Source organism: Corvus brachyrhynchos, unplaced genomic scaffold, assembly GCF_000691975.1.
Source record: "Corvus brachyrhynchos isolate BGI_N302 unplaced genomic scaffold, ASM69197v1 scaffold97, whole genome shotgun sequence".
NCBI lineage: Eukaryota > Metazoa > Chordata > Aves > Passeriformes > Corvidae > Corvus > Corvus brachyrhynchos.
The window spans coordinates 5,831,318-5,855,161 of record NW_008239758.1 but is presented as its reverse complement, the minus strand read 5'-3'; the positions used below and the strand labels follow the sequence as shown (position 1 = coordinate 5,855,161).

General features: G+C 47.8%; 1 protein-coding gene across 3 annotated transcripts in view; it reads right to left on the bottom strand.

Annotated features, from left to right (window-relative positions):
• The window catches only part of NTRK3 (neurotrophic receptor tyrosine kinase 3), a 205,778-nt gene that overhangs the window by 6,615 nt on the left and 175,319 nt on the right, over window positions 1–23,844 (bottom strand). For 2 of the 3 annotated variants that reach the window (XM_008640094.1, XM_017742673.1), the window contains one exon: window positions 13,996–14,070. The exons of the other annotated variant lie outside the window; for it this stretch is intronic. In XM_008640094.1, coding sequence (XP_008638316.1) covers window positions 13,996–14,070 — 75 coding nt within the window. The remainder of the gene's footprint in view (window positions 1–13,995; window positions 14,071–23,844) is intronic. 3 annotated transcript variants of the gene reach the window in all.

The window sequence follows — 23,844 nt, the reverse complement described above, 5'->3', positions numbered from 1 at the left end:
CGTGATTCCCACAGCTACATACTTGTTTTACAGGACCAGCCATTGCCAGAAGCATAAAAGCAAAATGATGCTATTAAATCAGGCTGAAAAAAAAGATGCTGTTTTCTTCTTTTGCAAAGCCAGCTTACAAGGCATATCCTTGGCTTTGGAAAGAATCATTATCATGCCTTTAGGGAGAAGGTGAAAGTTTATTTCAGCCTCTGCTTGCTCAGAGCTGGGTCTAGCAGGTTTCAGAAATAAGTGACCACACAGGACTGGTGTTTGTTAGGAGCATGCTGCTTCTGAGACTTCTCTAAAACAGCCATGTCATCTTCACACACCATCCTCTCCACTTCCCTTGGGAGCTAGGGATGGGAGAGCCCAGCTATCAGGTAGGCTCACCTTCCCCAAGGGTAAAATGTCCTGAAGCAGTGGCATTACAGCATCTTCCCTGGAGGCACTCCACAGCTTGGAAGAGGGCTTTGCTTGCAAGCAAATAAGACAAGTAAATCCTCTTCTGCTCCTCTCTGTAAATCCTATGATGCTGCCAAGCTCGACCTTTTGCCTTGTTATTTTAATGCTTCACAGACCTGCAGACTGGCCTCTTTATCCCATTGCCATGGCTGTCTAGCTTTGTTTGACATTTTTAGCTAACTTTCTCTCCCTAGATCAACTCCCCATGCCCACACTGACATGTTATTCCCACTGCTCTGCTCTCTCTGTTCACAGTGCTGTCCTGGTAATAAATAGAGCAATCAGTGCACATCCTCTGAGCAGCCAAAGTTTTCTTCCTCTCCATTTCAAGATCGCAGTATCACCTACTCAATTCCATCCCTTTCTAGTGGATGCTCCCAAGGGCATGCCCTGATCCACAGCCCCGTGTTTCTGATACTCCAGGGCACCTGGCCCCTGCTCTGAAACTTCATTTCAAATCCAAGCCCATGGACTTGCAAGATATCCAGCCACTCCCTCTGAGCACCATATTGCTGGATTAGATATGAACCTCGAGGAGCTGGGGGAGGTTCATGAAAGGCCAGCATTAATGGCCATTAGGGAGAGAGATAATTACTTAATGCTAGTACAGCACTTTGAGGATGTAAAGCTATATAAATGCTATGTACAAGTAGTATTATAAGGCTTGAGGTTGGTCTGCTACCAAGGAAAGCTGGTGTCTGGGGGAAAAGTTCTCCTTGTCCCAGCTTTCTGAATGACATCCAGCTGATTAGGAAGGAAAAAAGATGACATGTTATCCCCCGGTGAGGCTGACAGTACAGCAGCAGGTAGTGTTCAGCAAAGACTGTGCAATAAATCCACAGTTTGGGCCACCAGCAGAGAAAACCTGGAAATCAAAGCCAGAGTAGGGCTGAAAGAACCTCATGCAGATTTAGGACTGGTGGGAATGCAGATGCCAGCACGTTAAAGGCAGCTTTTGGTGGGAAGCGCTGTTTTTCCCCTTCCCAGCTCACATACCATCACCAGGGCTGTAGCCCAAAGCAGCATTCAAAGGGAAAATACTGAGCCATTTTCTCTACACCCACAGCTGGAAGGTGCCTCCATGGATCTCAGCTCAGAATGGGATTTGGTCTCCAGCATGCTCTTAGTCTGTGTCTTATTTTTCTTTTTGTGCAGTTTCCTTTGCAATGATGAAATAAAAAACAAAACAAACAAAACAAAAAAAGCCCACAGTGCTTTCGTTTTCCTTGCTTTTGACATTTGCTTTCCAAGGTCATTTGACACCTTTCCTCCTGCTTCTGGCATACTTGATGGAGCCTCTGCTCCTGCTTCTGCTTCAGGAAGATCACAAGATCCACTGTAGGTGTCTTCGTATCATGCAGCATTTGAACTTCCCATTTTTGTGCAGGAAGCGGAGACATTTGAGTTTGTACAGAGTCCCAGAGCAGTAGTGGAGACCTTGGCACCATTCCTCTCCAGGAAATCCCACTCCATGCTCAATGCACTCAATCTAGTGATAAGACACACATTCTCTGATTGCCATCTCCGTTCCTGCTGCTGTAGGTAGGGGTGACCTGGGATCTTCTTTCATTGCAGACCTGGATGCCATCCCAGGCTGGACCACACCAAATCATATGTCCTTTAGAGCTCTAGGAGCTGGCTGATCCAGCTCTGAGCCTTCCCCCAGCAGCCAGCTGTAAGTGTTGTTAATTCAGCAGCTCTGGACAGCCTTGTATGAATAAGAGCCACAGGTGTCTCACAGGGTCATCTGAGAGGATGTAAGGGCAAGAAAAAAAAGCAATGAAAGCAAGAAGGAGGAAAAGCTGCTCTGTTTGGCTAGCTTGAGCTCTTGGAGAACAACAAACAACACTGCTGTAGATTGTGCCTTCGTGAGTCAATGTTTGTCAGTTCAGGTTGGGGCACAAGGAGATGACTTCTCAGGGCGATGCAAAGAGCAGCACATGCTCCTGGCTGGGGATCCAGGAGGAGACACTCCTTCCATGCCTTCAGCCTGGATCCAGCTGCACTGAGAAATTTTTCAGATGTGCCAGTATTTTGCCTCTGTGAGTCCTGACAGATTCCTGGGCACCTTTCAGAAAACAGAGGGATTAACTCTGACACGCCAGACAGAGCTGAGCTTTGCTGAACCTTAGCTGTCCCCACTTCACAGTTTTAACTGTCACCTTACCAGGCTCTTAAGTACCCAAGTAGTTTAGATCAGAGGTTGCTGAATTTAACTGCAATTTATGACTTTATGTGATCCCCGAGTGCTTTATCTGCAATTTCCTTTCAGCTTATCCAGGAAGAAAGGTCCTAGCTGTATCTGAGGCTGCACCATTGCCAGAATTACTGTGGCCTCCAAGAATCCCAGAGGTGTTCTCCTGATGGAAAGGTATCGTGTCTTATGGTTGTACCAGCCCACGGGCTGAGCTTCTTGTAAGCGATTCCCAAGCCATCATAGCCCTGTCCTTGCCTTCACCTCTCGTGCCTTTGCAGTCACTGCTGTCATAGCCAGTGCTGAACACAAGATTAAACAGCCAGCAAACAACAAAAAGCTTCCATCAAACTTTTCAACTTACTTGACTGTGTCCTCACCACGCTCCACTCTCTGGGAACAGCAGCTGTGATCCTCTCACAGTTCTCACTGGCTACACCAACCATCTCCTCCACTGCAGGCTCTGGCAGTGCCACAGCAAAAGGCTGGCTGCCTGCCTCCCTGCATGCCAGTGACTGAAGAGACATCTCACAGCCGTTTTTCAAGGGATTTTTGATATTTACAGAATGCACAAAGCAACCTGGAGCTGTTTCTCCTACTTGCGTGGAGCTGCGCTGGGTGTCCCAGCCTTGTCCAAAGAAAAGGACATGCTGGTTGCCTGCTGCCAGAGAGGAGAGGATTGGATTTACCCAGAGAGAACATGGGAAAAGGAACAAAATGTCCCTTCCATGAGTGATGTAAGAGCCAGATGGACTTGTTCAGGAGCAGGAAACACTGACCAGGCAGGGTTAATGTGAAACCGAGAAAGGGGTGAGAGCATCCTGCTGTCAGTAAGACTGTTTGGAAAGGGACTGTTTGTTCCCCCTAGATGCACATACTGTGTTTAAACATGAGTCTAAAAATAAAACTTGCCATTGACATTGTTTTTCCTTACTTCATTTAACAATCTAGTTGCTTTATGACCTGTAATTCTGAATCACGTTGAATCAAGCAGTGTAATTTGCAAGCAGGGACAGCAGCCTTTCCCCCCCTACCCCTCATCTCTGGTCCACTGAGTGTGTTTTAATCCCACGGTTTTCAGCATTCCTAATGAGCCATTAACAAGCTGCCAATTACTTATGCAAATGAGGGAGGGCAGACATGGAGGGGTGGCTGTAGCTAGAGGTAAATTCTGCTACCTCAAAATGGTCTGAGACAAATCACTGCTGCTCTAAGAGCTGCATGTGCCCAAGAGTCCTCTCAGCTATATTATCTACTGTCTAAAAATGCCAGAGGTAATGCAGAGGATGGTTAAGACAAGGGAAACAGAGGAGTAATCACACATATATTTTTAATTATGTTTGCCAGTAATCTGCTTGGTGTGCACCTTACTACAACTCACCCTTCACCTTTTCTTCCCAAAGCAGCTGCACCCTCTGCTCAGAAACAGCTGCACAACCAGCCTACAGAGGAATGGCCAGTTCCATCTTCATCTGAGTAAAAGCTCCAGAAGCCATGATTTCCAACACCAGGATATAAACTGTGAGAGACCCCACCCATGCCTTATTCTCCTGGGGGCACGTGGCAGCAGAGGAGATGCAGTTTGTAAAACATGCAGTAAAGAGGTCAGTGAGGGCACCACCAGCTCCTAGCAGGTCCTAAACCCTTCTCCTAAGGGTTACTGCCAGAGCCTTCCCAGGTGGAGGAGAGGTGACCAACCTGATTCCCTGGACCACCTACTGAGAGCTTCTTGTGGCCCAGAACAACACAGCCCCACACGAGGAACTCGGAGAGCAAAGTGGTAGTGCTGGGGAAGGATTCTCTGGTTGGCTTCTCAGGCGTCCCTGGAGGTCCCTGCTCGGCTGTGGGTGGGCACTGGGCAGCTGTGGTTCGGTGTGTGCAGGACTCCTCCAAAGGCCTCTGCATCACAGACTCGACACGGGCACACATCGGGGCTGGTCAAAAGCTACCTGTCTCCTGCTCACTGCCCAGGTAACAGCAGAGGCTGGGAATGCCACTAAATCTATTCAAGCTACAGCCCCCAGATAGTTTGTCAGGCACCTTAGACATTTACCAACTCTCTCCACCAGGCTGGACACCCTTGCTCCACAACACACTTTTTTAGGACAGGCCTGCTCAGAGAGATGTAATACCCATGAGACAACGCAGCTCTCTGCTGGTTCCAGCTTTAAAGAGGATCTGGAGCCTGCAAAGACTGCTTGTGCCAACAGAAACTGTCCATGACTGATCTGCATTATCATTTTTCTGGTAATGCTACAAAAACTGTTTAATAGCTTGAAAGCTAATCAGATAGAAGCTAAGTTAAACCATCACGATGCAAGAAACACGTCCATCAGGATTCTGCTCTTTTGGCAAAGCAGAGAATGAAAATCAACCCAGTTTCTGGCTTTGGAAAGGAGGAAAAATATTTACCCAATAAATCTCAACCTGGTGGTATAAAAGCCAAGTCTGAAAATAGCCTGAGATATGTAGCTTAGGAAATAGGAGCAATAAAGAACCTGCATGTGTGATCACTCCATGCTGAAATGCTTTCAGATGGGTGTCTCCTCTTCTCCCTTCCCATCATGTCTCTCTCTCTGTCCTGCCAGTGCTCCCCTCTGCATAACCAACACCACTCATCTTTGTCTGCAGCCAAAGCCATTCCTGACTCAGTACTACACAAGATGTAGATAAGGCTCCATTACTTTACTTCTGGATACTGGATAATCAGTTCAACTGCCTTGGCATTAATCATAATAATATTCTAAATTCATTAGGCTAGATTGTTTGGAAATCTATTTCTTGTTAATGTCAGATTCAGTGAGCATCGGCCTGGCAGCATACAGACAGAAAACTGATACAAGGCAGGGCATGGCACCTCTCTGTGGAAGCATTCCCTTTTTTTTATGTGTAGCTAGGCTGTGATGTGGCAGTTCCTGCCTGGTCTGTGGTTTGTGAATCTTGTCAAGAGCAGTGCAACTCCATGAGCACACTGTGCTGCCAGTTTGTTGATCAATGGACAGCTACAAAAATATATAGCTGGATATATAGCATACAGTTAATAATACAAACAACATTTACTGTGGAGCTTTTAAGGGGGAAGGCTAGACACTCAGATCTGCACCCAAAAACCTTGATGATTTTGTATCTAAAACCTGGACAAGCAACCCAGAAACTTCTATGTGTGATCATGGTATGGAGGTACAAAAATAGAAAGCATTTTAAAAATTAAAAACTGTTCATTGCTTTCCTGAAAATTTACAGCACTTTAGATGAAGCACGGGGCCTTACTGCTTTACCAAGATGAAAATCTTTCAGGAATAAAATAGCTGGATCATTTCTTCTAGCCAGTTTTGTGTACCAGTTGAGGATTCCTCAGAAGAGTACACTTCCTAATGGTCTATTTGGCCCATTTAAGCGTTTTGGGTGTTGTTGCTTTCCTTCAGGTGTGGTTTCTCAGCAGGGAGACATCTCAGAAATATAGACCAACATCAGAAGATACACAGGCTTTCTCTGCTAATGAAGGCAGCGCAGGCACAGATGGCATCTCAGATAAACACGCTGAAAGCCGTGTTAGAATAAAGAGCTCATCATCAGAGGCTGCAGTGTCACACCTACTAATGATGTGATTAAACTCATCAGTGCCGCTGGGAAAGCTGTGCCAGCTCTGGCACTGCTGAATGAAACGCTGCATTTCACGGCGGGGCAAACCCCAGCCTGCACCCCCCTCCCTCCATGAGTCAGAACACTGGAGAGACACGCTGAGGATAGTGATGTTCCTGGTTAAGCTTCCCGAGACCTAAACTAGGGGAAGTTGCCATGGACATCTCCTTTCTGTGCCTGCCTCAAACATCCCTGTGCAAAGCTGTTGTGGCACGCAGGGGAGAGGCTGCAGATGGTGACAACAGCCCAAAAGGGACAGGCACAGGAGAGGACAGTGACAGCACCCATCTGAGCACCGCTGCCATGGGAGAGCAGCACTGGCACCAGGGAGGGGAAGAAATAAAACCAGCAATAGCCAAAATGTTGACATGTGCAGGTGGTGAGGCTGGGCTTGGGCTGCAGGATTCTTCTGGAAAACAAGCTAAATTCTAAATTTTGATGGAATAAAGCTTTGCATTCTCTTCTTCTCAATTTTTCCAGCTAAGACTTTCTGTGCATTGAAGTTCCCTCCATTCTCCATCAAGTTTTCCAGATGTCCTTGAGTAGGACAGAGCTGCTGCAGTCCCATGCATTTCAACCACTGCATTAAAATTCTTCCTCCCTACTTTATTTAGCCAGGAGCGTAAATAAATAAGCAAACCCACAAACACAGGAACCTGGTTCTCAGATGCCATTAGAGCCCTCGAGCACTAAGTGGCCATCACAGATATCACCAGTTGCCTTCTGTTCCCCATCCTGCAGCCAGCCAGACCCTCCACCCCAACCAGTCCCGCTGGGGCCATCGCACAAACCCAGGACCCAGTAGGACACTGGTTTTGCCCTAATATAGGGCTGATCCTAGATGGTCAGCCCTCCAAACAGGCCAGTTTTCCTAGAGGAGTCTCTAGCCACCAGCTCTCCATTAGGGTTAGCCACAGGCGGAAGGACGGAAGGAGAAAGTGAGGCTAAAAAACCGCTAATGTTGTGCAGTGTCAGAAAGGATGAACGACCCCTGCAGACATATGCTGAGCAGACAGGACAGTCCTCAATTATGTCACTGCTGGAGCATTTACTTCAAGGATAAACGTGACTACAGATGCTGGGCTTAAAGCCTTGGCAGCTCTTGTTCCTCTGAATAAACCACTCTAGTCCAGGAGCAGTAGGGGTGTGGGTGCACAGTGCCCCGGCAATGACACACGTGTCTGCCTAGGAAAACACTTTACAGGGGGAGAGCAGAGCTGAAAAAAACCCCCATTAAATTTCATTCTTCTCCCTTTCCTTTGTGAGAGCGGGCCCTAAAGGATTTGCTAAGGTATTGATGGATGCCAATCCATATATCCCAGTGAACAACCCACAGACTCCCTCAGGAAATCACAAGCAAATCTTGCCTACACGCTGGAAATTTCCTGCTTGCCACACTGATTCTCCCCACTCCGGTCCTCACCGCATTATCCCTGCGCTAACTTCTATATACTTCTCTCAACATTTTCTAACCTTCAAGCTCACAACTTTGTAAATATTTGCAATCAGGTAGCACATCTACCTGCTCTGGTCATTCTTTAGACAAAGTATTTACCTGCAGGCCTTTCTATCCTCAATAATCAATGGCTTCACACTTTGTTTCTGTCTCACCTCTCCAGAAGCTGTTGGCCGGATGAATGCTCTTTGTGGGACTGAACTGGGGACGTGTGGCTACGTAATAAAAGATTATTTAAAATAATGATTGCTGTAGAGGAACACACTTTGCTCTTTGACTTGGGTTCTTTATATGGAGGGCTTCAGAACAGCATTTGTTTCAGTGACACACTGAAAGCCAGAATTTCTAGGGAGCTGCCACCCCAAAAGAGAGTGTGCTTGACTTGAAGAGGACATGGTTTATAAAGACAAAATGCAACATGGCCTGGGGCAGGCACAATCTCACTTTACAGCACTACTTGCTGTATATTGATCAGAATGGGCTTGGTGTTTTATTAGCCACTCAAGACATGCAGTGAGCTGCCACTGGAATTTGTTCTTGATAACCAAAGGCATTTGCCACTCTTCCAAATGCTCCGTGCGTAGGTGTTTGATTTGGGTGCACGTGAGAAACGGAGGGGAGCAATCTGGAGCAAGAGGCATTGCCCTGATCCACTGCAGCATCCTCCATGGCTCCATGGACACATCCCACAGGACAGTCAGGGACATGGACAGGGTCTCTGGCTCAGCAGAGTCCTTCACCACTGGCAAAGCTGGTGACACTTGAAGAGCAGCAGCCCTTTGCCTTTCAGCTGCCTGGCACACGGAGCTCCCTCACAACCCTCCTTTCTGTTTTGGCTTTCCTGCATTTCCTAGACAACCTGCTCTGGGTTTTTTTCCACTCCCTTTCTCTGACAGGTACAGGTGGCCTTGCTACCCTCTCACTGCACCTCCCCTAGCTTGGATTTTAAACTGTTTAACAGCTTTAAGCGCACCTAATGAGGCTTCAGCCTGCACTTTGCTGCCATCCCTCTGCTTCCCTGGCACCGGGAAGAAGAGTGGTTTGGAAGCCTATCGCGGACTTCCCTGCAGTGGAGGCCTAATTACACCGTAACTGGTGACCTCGTAAGTACAGGGTAATCTGCTGTGTAATACCAGGGTAAAGGATCCCAGGACTCCTGTCTTTTCCACTGCAGCCTTCCGCAGAGATGGAAATACAGCCAGTTAAATGGTAATTAATCTTTGAACCATCTGACACTCACCCAAGGCGGGGAGGAGTAACCAGCAGAAGCCCACTGGTTCTGTGCGGGACAAGGGACTCAGGAGCCTCTGCTCTGGGAGTGTCCAGTGTCACCTGGCCTCTCTGGGAGCCAGGGACACTGGGAATGGGCTGCTTTCCTAGAGCTGGAGCCAGCTGCCTCCTGCCTGTTAGGCAGCAGTTACTTGGAGGGACACATCCAGAGTCATCTGCAGGAGGAAGAGGGCACCAGGGGTGTGTGGATCCCCGAGGGGAACAGGCACCTGTGCTGTCAGTGGAAGCAGGATGGAGCCAGAGGGTCCGAGCAGCTCAGCCATGATGGGGATGAGCTGTCTGGAGCACTTCCTTGCCCTCACCACGAGGGAGGCGAGTGGGAACAGCACCAGTGCTTTCCTCTGAAACCATCCCAACCAGCCAGGCACAGACCCAGGCGTTCGTCCTGCAAAACTCCAGGAAAATCAGCCAAGAGATCCATTTTCTCCCTCCCCACTGTAAGATGCATTTCATTCCCTCCCACGCTAACAGCCTGCTGCCCTGGGGCTGGGGGCTGCCTGTCTGACCCCTGCTACCTTCATGGCAACAAAATGTATTTGCATTCATTTCAGACCCACTGACATCATTCCCTCTGAAGACCTTCAGGTTTTTATGGTAAGCACGGTAATGATTTTCAGATTATAGACTAATAAAATATTTTAATTTGTTAGGCACATTAAGGTGGGCACTATATGATTCTTATGACATTTAAATAGTGCTTTAAAAAAAAAAGAAAAGGAGGGTGAGAGGGTCTGCTTGCATTTCTTTTCCAAGCAGGAGCACTGAAATAGAAACTTAAAATCCCACATGTGGGTACCGAGATCAGCTCTGATGCCTCCCCTCCGTGCCTGTTTCACTTGAATACCTGCCAAGTTAAATAAGCAAACACAGGATTGCAGCATCCCAGCTCCAAATCTGTTTTTGGCAAAGGAGCCCTCCTCCTTAGTCACTCTGGCCATGCTGTGCAGCAGTGGCCTGAGCTAAGCAACACCTTCGTGTGCCATTGGGTCACAGCTGGGCTGGGTCACACCTGCTGGGTAACACTGAGATTTTACACCTGAGCCTGGGCTCACCAATTTCTCCCCTCTGCCCCATTCATTGTGCACTCAGATGAACTAACTGGACAAATCATGGATCTAGAGCGTTCCATCATTTTCATGGCATGCAACGTACACCGCAGGCTGTTGCACCAGCCATCTTCCTCTGCCTGGGTAGTAATTGCATGGTTTGGAGTCAATCAGACTGCACTGGATAAAGCAGGGGCATTTTGGAGGGGGAAAGTTGCCCTTGAAGCACCGTGGATTGGTAGGGCTGATAGCTCTGGAATTCCTTTCCTAATCTGCAAAGCAGGACAATGAAACTCCACCCTTGGAACCGTTCAAGACCAGGCTGGATGAGGCTTTGAGCAACCTGGTCCAGTGGAAAGTGTCCCTGCCCAAGGCAGGGGAGGGGGACTAGATGGTCTTTAATATCCTTTTCAATCCAATTCCATGGTTCTATGAACTCACTGACTTCTCAAAAATGCTGCACAGGTAATGGCTTTTACAGTGAAGCTATAAATGGCACGGAAAAGCCTGTCAGCAAAAGGAAAAAAATAGCCAAATGTTTAGCTCAGCGTTACTTATACCTGGCAAGAGACACAGAGGGTTACACAATGAATATGATGGCAAAGAATAGAAAAAATTTCCTTTGTTCTGTGAGTACTCTTGCCTTGTTCCTCACCTGGATCACACAGGCTTAACAGCAGGGGACTACGTGGGGTCTGTTCTCCAAGGCAGAGGCAAGAGTGAGCTCAGGCCTCCCCGTTACCATTACCTGACCTTGCACATTCTCTTTTGCAACCTCAGCATGTTTTTGTGGAGAGGATTTCTGGGTGGTTATTTTAATAAAACTGTGTTAAATTTCCTGCTTTTAGGCCAGCTACCTGCTGTTTAACAAACAGGCCGTGACTAAGCACAGACTGGAAATCAGGGGCAGCTACGATTTAAAGCAATGAGATTCTGGGACTGTCTTCTTCCCCTTAGGAGCACTCTTAAAAGTGGTGCTTGATTATGAAAAGGATAAATCTGATGTGATTGATGCAACAGGGGACTGGATTTGATGATCCAGGGAATCCCTTCCAGATCTCTTTACTCCTAATGAAGTCATCTTTCAAAGGATTTTTTAAGGGTGTGGTGGGGATGCAGTGCTCTGCTGAAGGCACAGTGGTGAAGTGTGTAGGTACCTGCTGATGGTCAGCAGGTCTCCATCCCCAGATTTAACCACCTCCCATCTACAACAGGGTGGAGCAGTTCTTTTTCCTGGTTCTACCCATCTTGAGGAGGGTGCAAGGATCCCACCTGCTTCCTTCTTTGCATTTTCCAGCTACTGAGGACTCCCAAAATTCACTCTCTGTGAACCGACACCTTAAACATCTCAGCTCACAGACTCCCTACATATTCCTAAGGTACTTACCTGTTTCCCACCACCATAATGACTGTGTCCCTTGAAATCTTATTTTCTTGTGAATCTCCTCGGTGAGCACGAACAGGGATCACCCTTTAACAATGGCAAACTGAGGCACAGGAGAACTAACTGAATTTCCTGTGGTGGCAGAGGACATCAGTAACAGGGAAGGGACCTGCAGCAGAGTCCATGTCTGGGATCTCACTGCTGGACTCTTCTCCCTGCACCTGGCTCTGCTCTCCCTTTCAAACCAGGAATAGCAGAGCACAAAGCAGTTTTTAGCCCAAGGACGCACTGATCTGGGATTTCCATCCTTTGTCAAGCCCTGGGGGCTGAGCTTGGGGTTTTTGAGGGTACAGGGCAAGCTTTTTTCAGAAGTGATGCCCAGGGAAAGTGGTTATGCTCTTTTTTTCCCCCTGAGTTGTTTCAATTGTTTAATTCCTACTTGCTAATAAGATAAAATGCTGTGATTTCTGCAGGATCAAATGGTGCAGGATAAGCTAAAGGAGTTTATTAATTAACAGGCTTTTAGAGCTGGGAAAAAAATAATAAAAAAAGCAACAGGGTGGTAGATAATAGCTATGAATACTGCCCCAGCATCACCTGCCATGACACTGTAGCCAAGGGGAAGCTGTCGAGTTAGTGCTGGGCATGGCATTCTGATAGTGAATAAAAATGATAAATGACAGGTTAAGGCTTTCTCTCTCCAAAACGTGGTTATTCACGGATGTGCTACATTTCTCCAGGGCCTGATCCTGCAAGTAATACCAGGTGTAGCACTTCTGTGCTCCTCTGGCTTCCCCAGGGACTGCATGGAGCAGTGACTGCTAGGCCCAGTGGCAAGTGGTTGCAAGATCAGATTCATAGTGTGCCAAGAATTTTGAATGAAAAGAGCTATAAAGAAGTCACATATTATTATGTCACATTGGAAAGGTCAAACTCCAGTATTTGTTCTGTCACAAGGACATGATTCAAAGGCAACAAAATAGTGTCAGGGCACAGGGGGAAATAATTTTTTTTAAAACTGCCTTCAGGGCCAAGGATACAAAATTACATCAGTGCTTAGAACTAAATTCCCATCCACACCCCACAATTCAATTTTGGCTCGGAAAGGCATAAGAGTAACAAAATCACATTTCAGTGGCAAATCTTCTTATCTGCTGACATATCTTCTGCAAAATCAGCAATATCTAAACTCACACTCCCATATGCTTCTGGCAACAGTCAGGAAGTGCCAGAGCCTTGCTCTGTCACAGGCCCCAGGAAGGATTTGCAAGATCCACTCAGCTGCTGTAGGCGTTTTCTGGAGCAGGAGGAGTGGTCCTGACCCTCGCTGGTGGGACAGCTTGTCCTGCGTTGTGTGGCCAGGAGCAAACAGCTCCCCTCACAGTGCCACAGGGAGTTTGGGGCAACTGGACCCAGGAGATTTATCCCAGTCAAGCCTACTTTGCAAATATTGATGCCCATCTCTGGGGCTGCTGGCACAGGGAAGCTATTGGGAAATAAAGTGTGGAAGCCATCGCTCTCCTGCCTTAATGTAGGAGGGGTCAAAACTGCTTTGTGCAGTGTCTTAGGGTGGATTAGGTCCATCCACTTCCAATAGAGACTCAAGCAAAGACTCCCTAACCTTCTGGATCAACAGAACATTTGCTTTTGTGCCAGCAGAAGCAACAGGACAACCAAGTTGGATGTTTGCTCCTCTCTCAGACTCCTGCAGCTCCGCCCCAGCAGCCCTGCAGCTTCCTGTAGGAGGCTTGTGACAGCTGGGGACACTGAGCTGAGGATCCTGCGGCAAGTGCCATGGGATGCTGGCTTTGCTCTGTGGGAGGCAGGGCAGGGTGAACAGAGGTGTCACCAGCCCTCAGCAGGTTCACACAACTCACATGAACCCACACCCTTGGCAGAACCAAACTCCTTTGCTCTTTGAAGTCAGAGCTTCAAACTCACAGCAGCCCCTCACTGCCTCTCCTCCGGCCAAGGGCTGGGAGCAGCAGTGGGCAGTGTTGGTTTACATTCACTCAAACACAGCTGCAGACCAGCACACAAAAGGTGTCAGGCTGGCATGTGACAATCCAACCACTCAAATGGTCTGGTCCATGCCAGTTTGACTGTCCAAGCAGCTCCTGAGAGGACAACACAGGTCAGGGACAGTGCCAGTGCATAGTGCAAATGCCACCCTTCTTGGAGGCATGGGGTAGTTTAGCTGCACGGAGACAAACCATGCTGCACTTGCTGCCATCAGAGGCCAAGGACAGCCCACACTGTCCACTAGTGCAGACACATCCTGGACACCCACAGAGGAAGGTGGCACCGAGGACTTCTGCACTCATCCCATATTATCTCACCATCCAGAGAAGCCCCGGAGAGCGGCTACAGTAGAAACGTGTGCAGTTCCCATCACAGACAAGAGCCCTTTCGCTGCCAAACGCACAAGACCCGACCTATTCCCAAAGCCACTCAACCCCATGCGTCATTTCACGCCCAAGCAGCACCAGTCCCCCGCTTCCAGCTGCCCCAGGGGTCGGGATCCACTCACTGTTGCAGCTGCCGACGGTGCCAGTCTCTGTCGCTGCCACGCTGCGCTGAACTGGCCCTTCGGACGCGGCCCTTCCTGACAGTGAATGGGTGAAAACAAGGGAAGGAGACAAACAAAAGAGAAGGGAAGGGTGAGAGAGGGAGGGAGGGATGGGAGGGATGAAGCAAGGGGACAAGAAGGGAAAGGGTATGTCTTTAACTGAACCAAAAGTCTTTCGCTGGCTGCAACATCCCAACACTACGCAACCTTTGCTGTGAGGGCATGGGGCGGGTGAGACCCTCTGGCCCCTGTGACCACCACCTTGCACCCCACATGATCAGCTGCACCAGTGCAGAGAGAGGGTGAGTTGGGCAAGGGTCAAGGGGGACTCAGCCTCCTGAAACTTCTCCTTGGATTGTGAGGCCACATAGAATGGTCACACAGAATGTCATCCCTTGGGGGGACCCAGAATTCCTCTCCAGACAAGAGAAGTTTCAGGATGCTTGAGCAGTTCCTCTGTATCTGGTACTTCAGCATCCTGCTTCTTGCCCATTTCCAGCCCTCCTGGGCACGGTGCAGGGACTCATCTGCCTCTGCCAGCAGAATAAGACCCAGGCCTGAAGTCTTCACTGAACAAGCTCAGGCCGGCCAGAGTTAAGGGTATTGTTGGCCAAATGTCCCAGAGAAGCACCTCGCACATCACCCTATGCTGGCCCAAAAGTCTTTGTCCCATCAGTACTGTCACAGGTTGGAGAAGAAAATACCTGATCCCACAGCTTCAAATCACCCACAAACCTGCCAGCACTCAGAAAACTGAAGTTTAGAAAGGGAAAGGGGAAGCGAAATTCTGGGGCAGAAAATACAGCACTACATTTTCCTCTGTATCAAAGTAGGAAAGATCTGGGGAATGGGAGAGAGGAAACGGGGCAGGGATCTCAGTGAGCAAATTAGGAGTGAATGACAGGCATAAAGTCTTCTGGCTTTCCAGTGAGATGTTTGTGTTCCCTCTGGGACAAAATCCCAAGATGGAAAGGCAGTTGGTGAACAAAGTGGTTTGGGGGAACACTTCTGGCTGTGCAGCTGAGGAACTCAGCCTGAGAGCTGCCTGGGGAATACCCAAAATGTGGCCTCAGGTTGTGTCCAGCTGGTCATTGCCCTGGGCACATTCCCACTCTGCACCAGCAGTGGAAACTGAGCTGCTGAATGTAGCTGGCAGCTCATTCTGCTTGGGGGATTGCCCCGTGGATGACTGACTCACCTCCCTTCCCAAAAAGTTGAGGTAGGAATTGTGGGGGGAAAGGCTTAGAAAATTGTTTCATGCTGGTTGTTTAAATTGCCTCTGCATTACAGTTGAGGGAAAACAAAGAGAAGCCTATGCATGAAACTGCATCCTAAGGCCAGCTGTGGCAGAGGCATGGAGGTTGGAAAGAAGCAGAGCAAATGAAGTCATCCAGCAGTGGGGGAAAAACATCAATATAATGTAGTGCAGAACAAAGCAAATTCTACCTCAAACACAGAGCTGAAAGGGAAACATCTCCCTCTGTCAGATCTATTACCATGCATTTATTCCAATAACAGATAACTAACCTGGAGAGTAACCCAAACCTGATTTATTTCTCCATCTAAGTAAATATGTAGAGGCAGCTGGATTTGACTGTAAAAACCACTGATCTCATATGTTTTTTCATATATGTTGAAAAAAATAGGAGTGAAGTTTCTGCCTTACTGCCAGGGGATGCTGGCAAAGCATTTGAGCTATAGATATTGTATCTTGTCACTAATGACTACAGGGAACTAAAAGGGATTGGGATTTTTTTAATGCTTCACATTAATTGATAATTTGGTCTCAGAATCCACAGTGGAACACAGGATTTGCTATATTGGATCTGTCTAGTGGCCCATAAAATCTGGCGTTTTGCCTCAGCGATGCTCAGAAAAATTCTCATCCAGGGTCTTTGCTTGTAAGGTTGTCGGCCGTTCCTGTAAGGGCCATACAGCAGAAAGGGGCAGAAGGTCCCTGTGGCCTACACATCTTCAAAACCCTGAAATGTGGATTTGACAGGACTGTTTGGTTTGGATTTTTTTTCCTAAAAAAAAAAAAAAAGCAAGAAAGAAGCTCTTTAACTGCACCCATTCTCAACAGACACACAGCGGCTTTAAGTCTTGGTCTCCACAGTCCGAATAGAGAGGAGGGGGTGAACTTGTGCTTTCAGAGGGCGAGTGGGAATGTGGCTGAGGCCAGAGTGGGGAGATGCCTTCTGCTGAGCAGAACACTATTGATTAGGCAGTATAAAGATTTCCCTCACTAATTCCTTTAGCAATCTTATCATGTGTCGCCCACATAATTGGATGGGGAAGAGAGACGTGGAATCACTTAAGCGTTCAAAGCTCAACACGAGCTGAGGAAAGATTCCCATTTCGTGTGTGTGTGCAATTTTGTGCATCGTTGCCCCTTGATTGTACATTGAACACGCTCTCTTTGACAGCCGAGCCCTAAACAGCCTGGATATTAAAGCTGCTTGCAAATAGAGGCTTTCTCCATCCAGCTGCGGGAGAGAAGGAGCTCACTGGGGCTATGAGAGAGGCAGGACTATGAAACTGGGGGGAATCAGGAGGGGAAAGCCTGGAGAAACTCTGACCATGCAGGAACCAGCAGGAAAAAAGAAAAGCAGTGGTTTCCTTCCATGCAAGCATCTTAATTAAGGAGTTGATGAAGATTCTTGCATTTTAATTTTTTAAGGGAGGCCTTCAGTTTGTTATGAGGCAAGGCATAATTTATCCATGCTCTCACTAAACTGGCTTGTAACTTCTCTGCCTCCAGTTCCTTGCTGATCATACCAAGGTTTGGGGGTGCTCCCCACCTTTCCTGACCAATGTGTGATCTCTTGGCTGCACCCGTGGTAAAGGAGAGCTGAGATCATGGTCCTGCATGTGGGAATGCAGGAGAAGGCCAGTGGCCAGCTGGAATGGGTTTAACAACCTAGACACGATGAGAGGGGAGGGTTTTACATTTGCACATTCCTGTCTCGCTGGATTGTAAGTGGCAGTGCTCCTCCCAAAGCATGAACAGTTCATGACCCACATGGTTTCTGGTTCACCTGTGCTGGAATAATGAAGCGAGGATAATAGGCTGACATAAGGTTCTCTACCTTCTTCTGCTCTAGCTGCAGTGTAAATCAGTTTAAATTTAAATGCAGCTTAAATTTTTACCCACCTTGGTAAAACCCAGGACCATCAGTGCCCCTGACCTGCCCTGTAGGAAATCCTTCCTTGTTCCTGGTGACACCACAGTGAAATGCATTTTGGATGGATCTCCACCATGGGAGAGTCTATCTTGCTCAAAATGAGGCAGTGGGCTCTTTTCCATGTCTGTCACAGCTTTCAGGCTAATGGTATGTTCCAAGTAGGGACAGCAGGAGGAAGCAAGCACACTGCATGCAGGCAGCCTCTAGCAGGTGTTGGGAACCACACTTGGACAAAACAAATTAAAACAGGGGAAAAAAAACAGTTTCACAGTCAGGGGGAGGGAAAAACTTCTCAAGGATGGATGGGGATCACAAGTAGCTTCTCTTGCTTCTCTAGATCTGTTGGCTGCAGGCAGGGAACGCTGAAAATAGGAAAGAGTTCTTCCCTCCATAATAAAGTTTCATGCAAAGGGAATTGCTTTGAAGGAAAGGGCTCCTGAACTTCCCAGCAGAAAATCAGTTATTTCAAGTTTTTACAGCAGAGGTGACAGGCTTGGGTAGTTTGGCTGCATTGAGAAAAAACCCCAGCTTTCTGAGCTGAACTGACTCTAACTTCTGGGGATGGTGTCACTACCCCAGTGGTGGGTCCAGCATTTGATTGGTTACTCCCAGTACTCTCCCCAGATCCCAGGAAAGCAGAGATCAGCCTGGACAGCTTTTAAGAGCAGCCAAAGTCCAGTCAGCATGGACAAGGACTGGAAAATCATCTCTGTTGAATCCAAACTTGCCGTGTACATCCTCAGGTGTTTTAGGTCAGGAAATACTGAACAACAAACAATTCCTCCCTGTTTGGCTACATCTTTGACCTCTGCAAATGGAAGGTTAAAAACCATCAGGAAGCTAAAATGAAAGGCTTTGAACTCCCAGCCCTCTGGATCTCAGCTTGATGTTTGGGAGAAATCAAAAGCCTCAATTCAAATGCCTGGGAATGGGGCTGAGCTTTGATTGAAAGATCCTAATTTTGATAAGCTCTCAGTAGGTGTGTGAGGGTTTGGGTGGTTTGGGGGGAACACAGGGGGATTTAGATGGAGGTCAGTGTTTAGGTGAACATTGAGACTGTATTAAACAAAAATTCTGAGCCAAATGACTCGCAGTGACAGCAGCAACATACCCTGAGCAGGAGAAGAGGTGAGCGTGGAGGTCAAGTACCAGAACAGGGAGTTTTTATTTCCCCAAAACAAACCACTCTTTTGTGCCTGTGCTTCAAAGAAGATGTCACCAGATTGTGAGAGCTCTTCACCTGCCACATCCCTCTCATTACTGGAATGAAATAAATGGCAACAGCATGAAAACAGCAACTCAAGCAGGAGAACAACAGGTAGACAGTGAGAAAAAGGGGAGGGGGAAAACAGGGTGCAGATGCAGGTCTTGACAGGGTAGAGAATTAGGGCAATTACCGTTTCTGAGGAAATGCCAGGAACACAGCACAACCTAATTTCCCCAATTAAGTCTTCTGCACTTGAGCTGCTTTGTGTGAAGGGCTCTTAAGGTCTCAAACAGGAGGGGAAAAAAAGAAAGACTCAACATTTGTTTTTCCCTCAGCGTAGAAATGGGAAAGTGTTGAGGGAAAACGTCTGGCTAAAACACAAGATGATGCTGTTACATCTTCCTTTCAGGAGATAAGGAGGTGTGCCACAAATTCAATTTGCAGAGGTTTTTATAGGAGCCACAGAGATATCAAAGACCAGCACGTTCAATATCACACTGACTTCTCCTGCACGCAGAGCACACCAGGACAGGCACAGAGACAGTTCACCCACACACCCACACTGAGCCATTCCCTCTCCTCCCCTCTTTCCAACCCTACTGCAACTTAGGGAAAATCTGGTTCCTCTGCCCCCAAGCCCCCAGTCAGGGCAGTTTTGAGGCACCATGGCATGAGCCATCCACACCTCACAGGGCATACTTGTGTCATCTAATGGGAATTATGGTAATAACAAGGAAAGAAATAACAAATCAGGGGTTGAGGTGATGGGATACACGGGATAAACTGATGTTGAGAAGGGCATGTAATACTTTCAGACACAGGCTCTTGCAAACGGCAAGGCTGTGGCTCTGCCTGGCTGGCACATCTGTATCAGTCACATCTCCAGGTCACTATGAGACTTTTTTGCCCTTACTCACGTAGGTCTGACAAAGCAAGATGCGTTTCCAGAATTCCACCTAAGACAGGAGTAAATTGAAGCACTTTTCACCTCTAAGTCCTCTTCCTAATGGAACATGTATTTACAGATGTGAAACCTTCCCAAAACCTGAGCAGAAAGGGTGGAAAGAGAGCAGCACGTCACATTTCCCACCTCAGAGAAGGGGTAGAAGAGGAAAAAGGCAGTGCACAGATGCGTCTGCGCAGCACTGAGGTGCTGGGAATGGTGCTGGTGTTGCAAGCTGAACGTGACACACATCAAACCTTCTACAAAAGATCCCACACAACAGCCAGAGTGGCCAGGGACTGAGCTGGCTCTCCCCCACCCATCAGCACTGAGCTGAGCCTGAGGTGTCAGGGGTGTCTGGGTGCAGAGCCTGGCTCATTCTCTGTCCAGAGCTCCCTTACAGCCAGTGTACACCAGGTCTACCATAAAACCTGAGAGTGGCAGCTTATTTTCCCTCCCAAAGTGAGGCAGTACCATATCCCAGCTAGAAATTCAGAGGGAGTTTTCCTCCCCTGTGCCTGTTGGTCCTCTGCAGAGAGTTCAGGGCTGGTGAACAGAGCACCAGTGATGGTGTGATTATTTTGGAGCCCTCTATCGAGAAGACCATAGGTCAGACTAAATCTGGTTTCAATGCAAGGCTCATCTGTTAGCGTTATCTACCATGCTGGATGAGCTTCCAAAGGAGCATGACCCAGGCAGCTGCTAAATCTTGGTGATCTATTGCACACATGGAAACTTCCCTGGCAAAATAACTGGCTGTATCCATGAGAAAGAAACCAGTCTCGAACTGCAGAGGAAAAGAACTAAAGTCAGTGATGGTCTAGACAGGAGATGGTCATCAGAAAAGTAACCTTACAAAGGGTACTGAAAAGTATCAAGAATACGGGGGTTTTGCTGGCCGTTTTAAAGAAAGAGAAGAAGTGAAATATTTACACAGTAAACCTTCGTGCTTCAGAGGGGGACAGATCCCAGACTTCTTAAGGTACACTGACCTAAGGCCAAAGTCATAGCAGAAATGTTTTGGTTCTGATGTTCTAAGGGTGTGAGAGCCAAGGTTCATGGGAAGAGGTATTAATCTTTTATTAAACCAACGGATACAGTAGAAAATGACAATAAAAAAAGAACTCAGAGAGGGTTTGTGCACCTAAAATTCATTCTTTCTCCCCATTCCAGCAATATCATGTGTTCTATTAAAATATATTACTTCTTCCTGCAAACCTTGTCTCTCCCAAATCCAAACAATGCTCCAGAGTGGTGAGGACACAGAAATAGGGAGCATTTTTGTCATTTTGTTTATCTCTGTGTTGCTAGAAATAAAAAAACCCCAAAACATTTCAAGTCCCAAATGTGGGTTTTTTTTGACAAGCAGGTGTGCTCTGCATGATGAAATGACCAGGAGGAGACTCAGGACTGACCTCTGGGAAAGGATGAAGCTAAATCCCCAAGAGGTTTCAAGCCCAGCCCAGGATTTGGAGCAGGATGCCAAAAGTGTAGGGCAGAGGAAATATGGACAGGGACATGTCTTCATGAGGTTAAATGTCTACATAAATCCTTCCTCTATTTGGCATGTCTCTTCACTGCTGATGTCCCACCCATGTCAGGACATCACCTTGGGAGTCTTGACTACAATTTAAGACTGTGTTCTCATCTAAAGATGAAGAAATACTGCCCTTTCCCTGGACAGCTGCCACGTGATTTTGTTTTGGAACTGAATTACAGATTTGGGGGGGGGACAAATGGAAAATTATCTGGCTATTACTGGAGCTTGGGTGGGTCCAGAGCCACAGAAGGGCTCTTGGAGAAACCCAACCCCAGTGTTCAGGGTGAAAGAGCAGCTGGGGTTCTGATCTCAGCCCTGGTGATGCCCCCAGCTCTGACCCTCCCCTGCAGCCACCCTGACATCCTCCAGGACAGCACTGGGCAGGCACTCTGTGCTCACTTGCTGCAGTCTCCATGCCCCCCTCATCTTGGCTGAGGCACAATGTCCCTGACCTGCAGCGTCCCACCACCTGCTGTCACAGTCCTGAGTCATACCTAAAAAAATCGCCTACTCACACAGTTTTTTAGAGAAAACAACAAGGAAAATGAAATCCGCCCAAACCTTTCCTCTCCAATATGGATATGTTCCGTCCCGCCTTCCCACAGAGACCCACACCAAAGATTGCACAGCACGTTACACAACACAGCACAGAAATGCTTCTTCAGCAGCCCCGCCTTCCCTCTTCACACAGAAGCTGGGCTACTTCTCCCTGTCTCCCCAGTTCCTCCACTTTCCTCCGCTTTTCCTCCACTCAGATGCTGTTCCACCTCTCCCCACCACTTCCACCTCCACAACCATTTTCTCTCCATCCTGTCTTCTTGAAAGGAGGTTAAAAGGCAACAGCTGACGGGATCCCTCTGTGATGCAGGAGGAAATGGATGCATCTGTCTTCAGGCAGAGCATGGAGAGCTTGCAGAGAGGGGGAACAAGCTTCTCTGCCGTTTTTGTTACGCAAATGTTTGTTTTCTGTATCCAAATGTGAAACAGAAAATTAAGCAGTTCACCTTTGTTAAAGCAATTCTGCATGCCACAAATGCAGGAGCCAGATGGTGTATTTTCTTTGTCTTAAAAGATTAAAAAATGGGAAAGAAAGGAAATGGCTAGGAACTAATCCTCAGCTTGGAACATGGTAATATATCCACATACCCAGTTATCCAGGCTTGTGGGGCCTGGGCAGGAGCAAACACAGGCACCCAGCAGACTGAAGCGAGTCTGCCTGCAGAGAGCTCCAGTCCTGTCACTTTGTGTCAGCTTGAGGGTGGGATTTTTCCCTGTGTTTCCACAAAATGACAAATTACAGCGTCTCCCAGGGCTGCAGCTTGGACATACCATATTTTCTAGAACCAACTGAAGCAGAACTTTGCTCCAGGTCCCACTGCTGGCAATGGCAGGCTGTCCAAAGGGAAGAGCTGCCATGCACAAACACTGGGAAATAGACTTGGGAACTTCACCAGGCAGGTCATAGATGTGACCAGAGACAGCAGTGAAGAATTTCAAAGTTCAACTCTTCACAGGTGAGACCCAGGAGCAGTTTGATTCTCCCACTTGAGCTTCTTTGCTAATATTCTGGGGAGGAGTGTGGTTGGACTGTGGGTAGAGGAGGGATGAAGGACACCTGAGCCCTGGAATTCTGCTCTTTGCTGGCCTGGGTAGACTTCCCAGCTCTGTCACCAATTCCTGCTTTGGCCTTGGGCAAGTGATGTAAACTCTCTGCCCCTCATGCCACCAGTGTGTGAATATGGGCAATCAGAACCTTATTTTGCTAGAAACCTTCTTTGGACTATAACAGAGATAAGGCCGCCATGAATTAACTCGTGATCAAAAGTTTTAAACATACTGAAACTGAGCAAAAACAAAGGAAAATCAACTAAGAACAAAAGGCCGTGCTGGTCTGAAAGTCAGTTCTTGCTCTGATAATTAGGTGATAACTACTTAGTACTTTAGTAATATTTGGCAATTTGTGTATGCAGAGAAAAGTCCACCAAAGCGCCTTACAACACTGCGTGAGACAGCACGGAGCAGTCCTCAGCAAAGCACTTTGCACAGACAGGATGAGGGCTACAGGACACCACCACAGAGAAGACAAAAAATCCCACGACAACAAACTCAGCTCTCCTAGCCTTCACATGTCAACAGCAGCAATTTCTCCTCTTGCACAGAGAGCTCTTGGTGCTGCAGGAGAACGCTCTCGGCTGGGATTGTCTCCAGCAGTGTGACACTGCCTGTGGTTGGGGCAGGATTAACAGGGCTGAAGGGAAGAAGGCAGGCAAGAGCGTGGGTAATCACATGTGCTGCTCCTCATGCTCCCCTGGGCTTTTCTCTTTCTTACTCGCTCCTTCCTGAAGTTTCAGCAGTGATGGGACCACATCACCTCTCTTTCCTCATCACTGCCCAGTAAGTGCACTGAGGCCTTTTCCCAGCATGGGCTTTTCTGCTGCACAGTGAAGATTGGTTTCCTCGCTGCTAATTAAACCCAGTGGCAATCCAGTGTTCGGGCCTGGGAGAGGTGGTACGTCTCAGCACAAATCTGATCATGTTTTCCCTCCTCCCCAGCACAGTAACTGCACTTGGCAGCTGTCTATCACATAATGAAAACTTCCTGAATTGGATCAAGAAAACAGGTCACTCCTTTCTGGGTAGCTGGGAGAAATGATCCTCAAAGCCAAACATCCATGCTGTAAGCAGAAATAAATCAGCCTTTGTGCAAGCATCAGGCTTGAAACCACAGCTCCTTAGCCTGAGAAGCGCTTCCCTTCTGGTGGATGGTCCAGAGACAAACTCCTACTCCAGTGTGCTCCAAACACTTTGCACATCACATTTCTCCTGTAGCTGGGAAGGGAAACACGCTGTTCCCCCAGGGAGGCTGCCATCCCAGGCAGGCAGGACAGTGCAGACAGGTACAGAGGGAGTGTGCAAGACAAGGGGACAGTGTGAG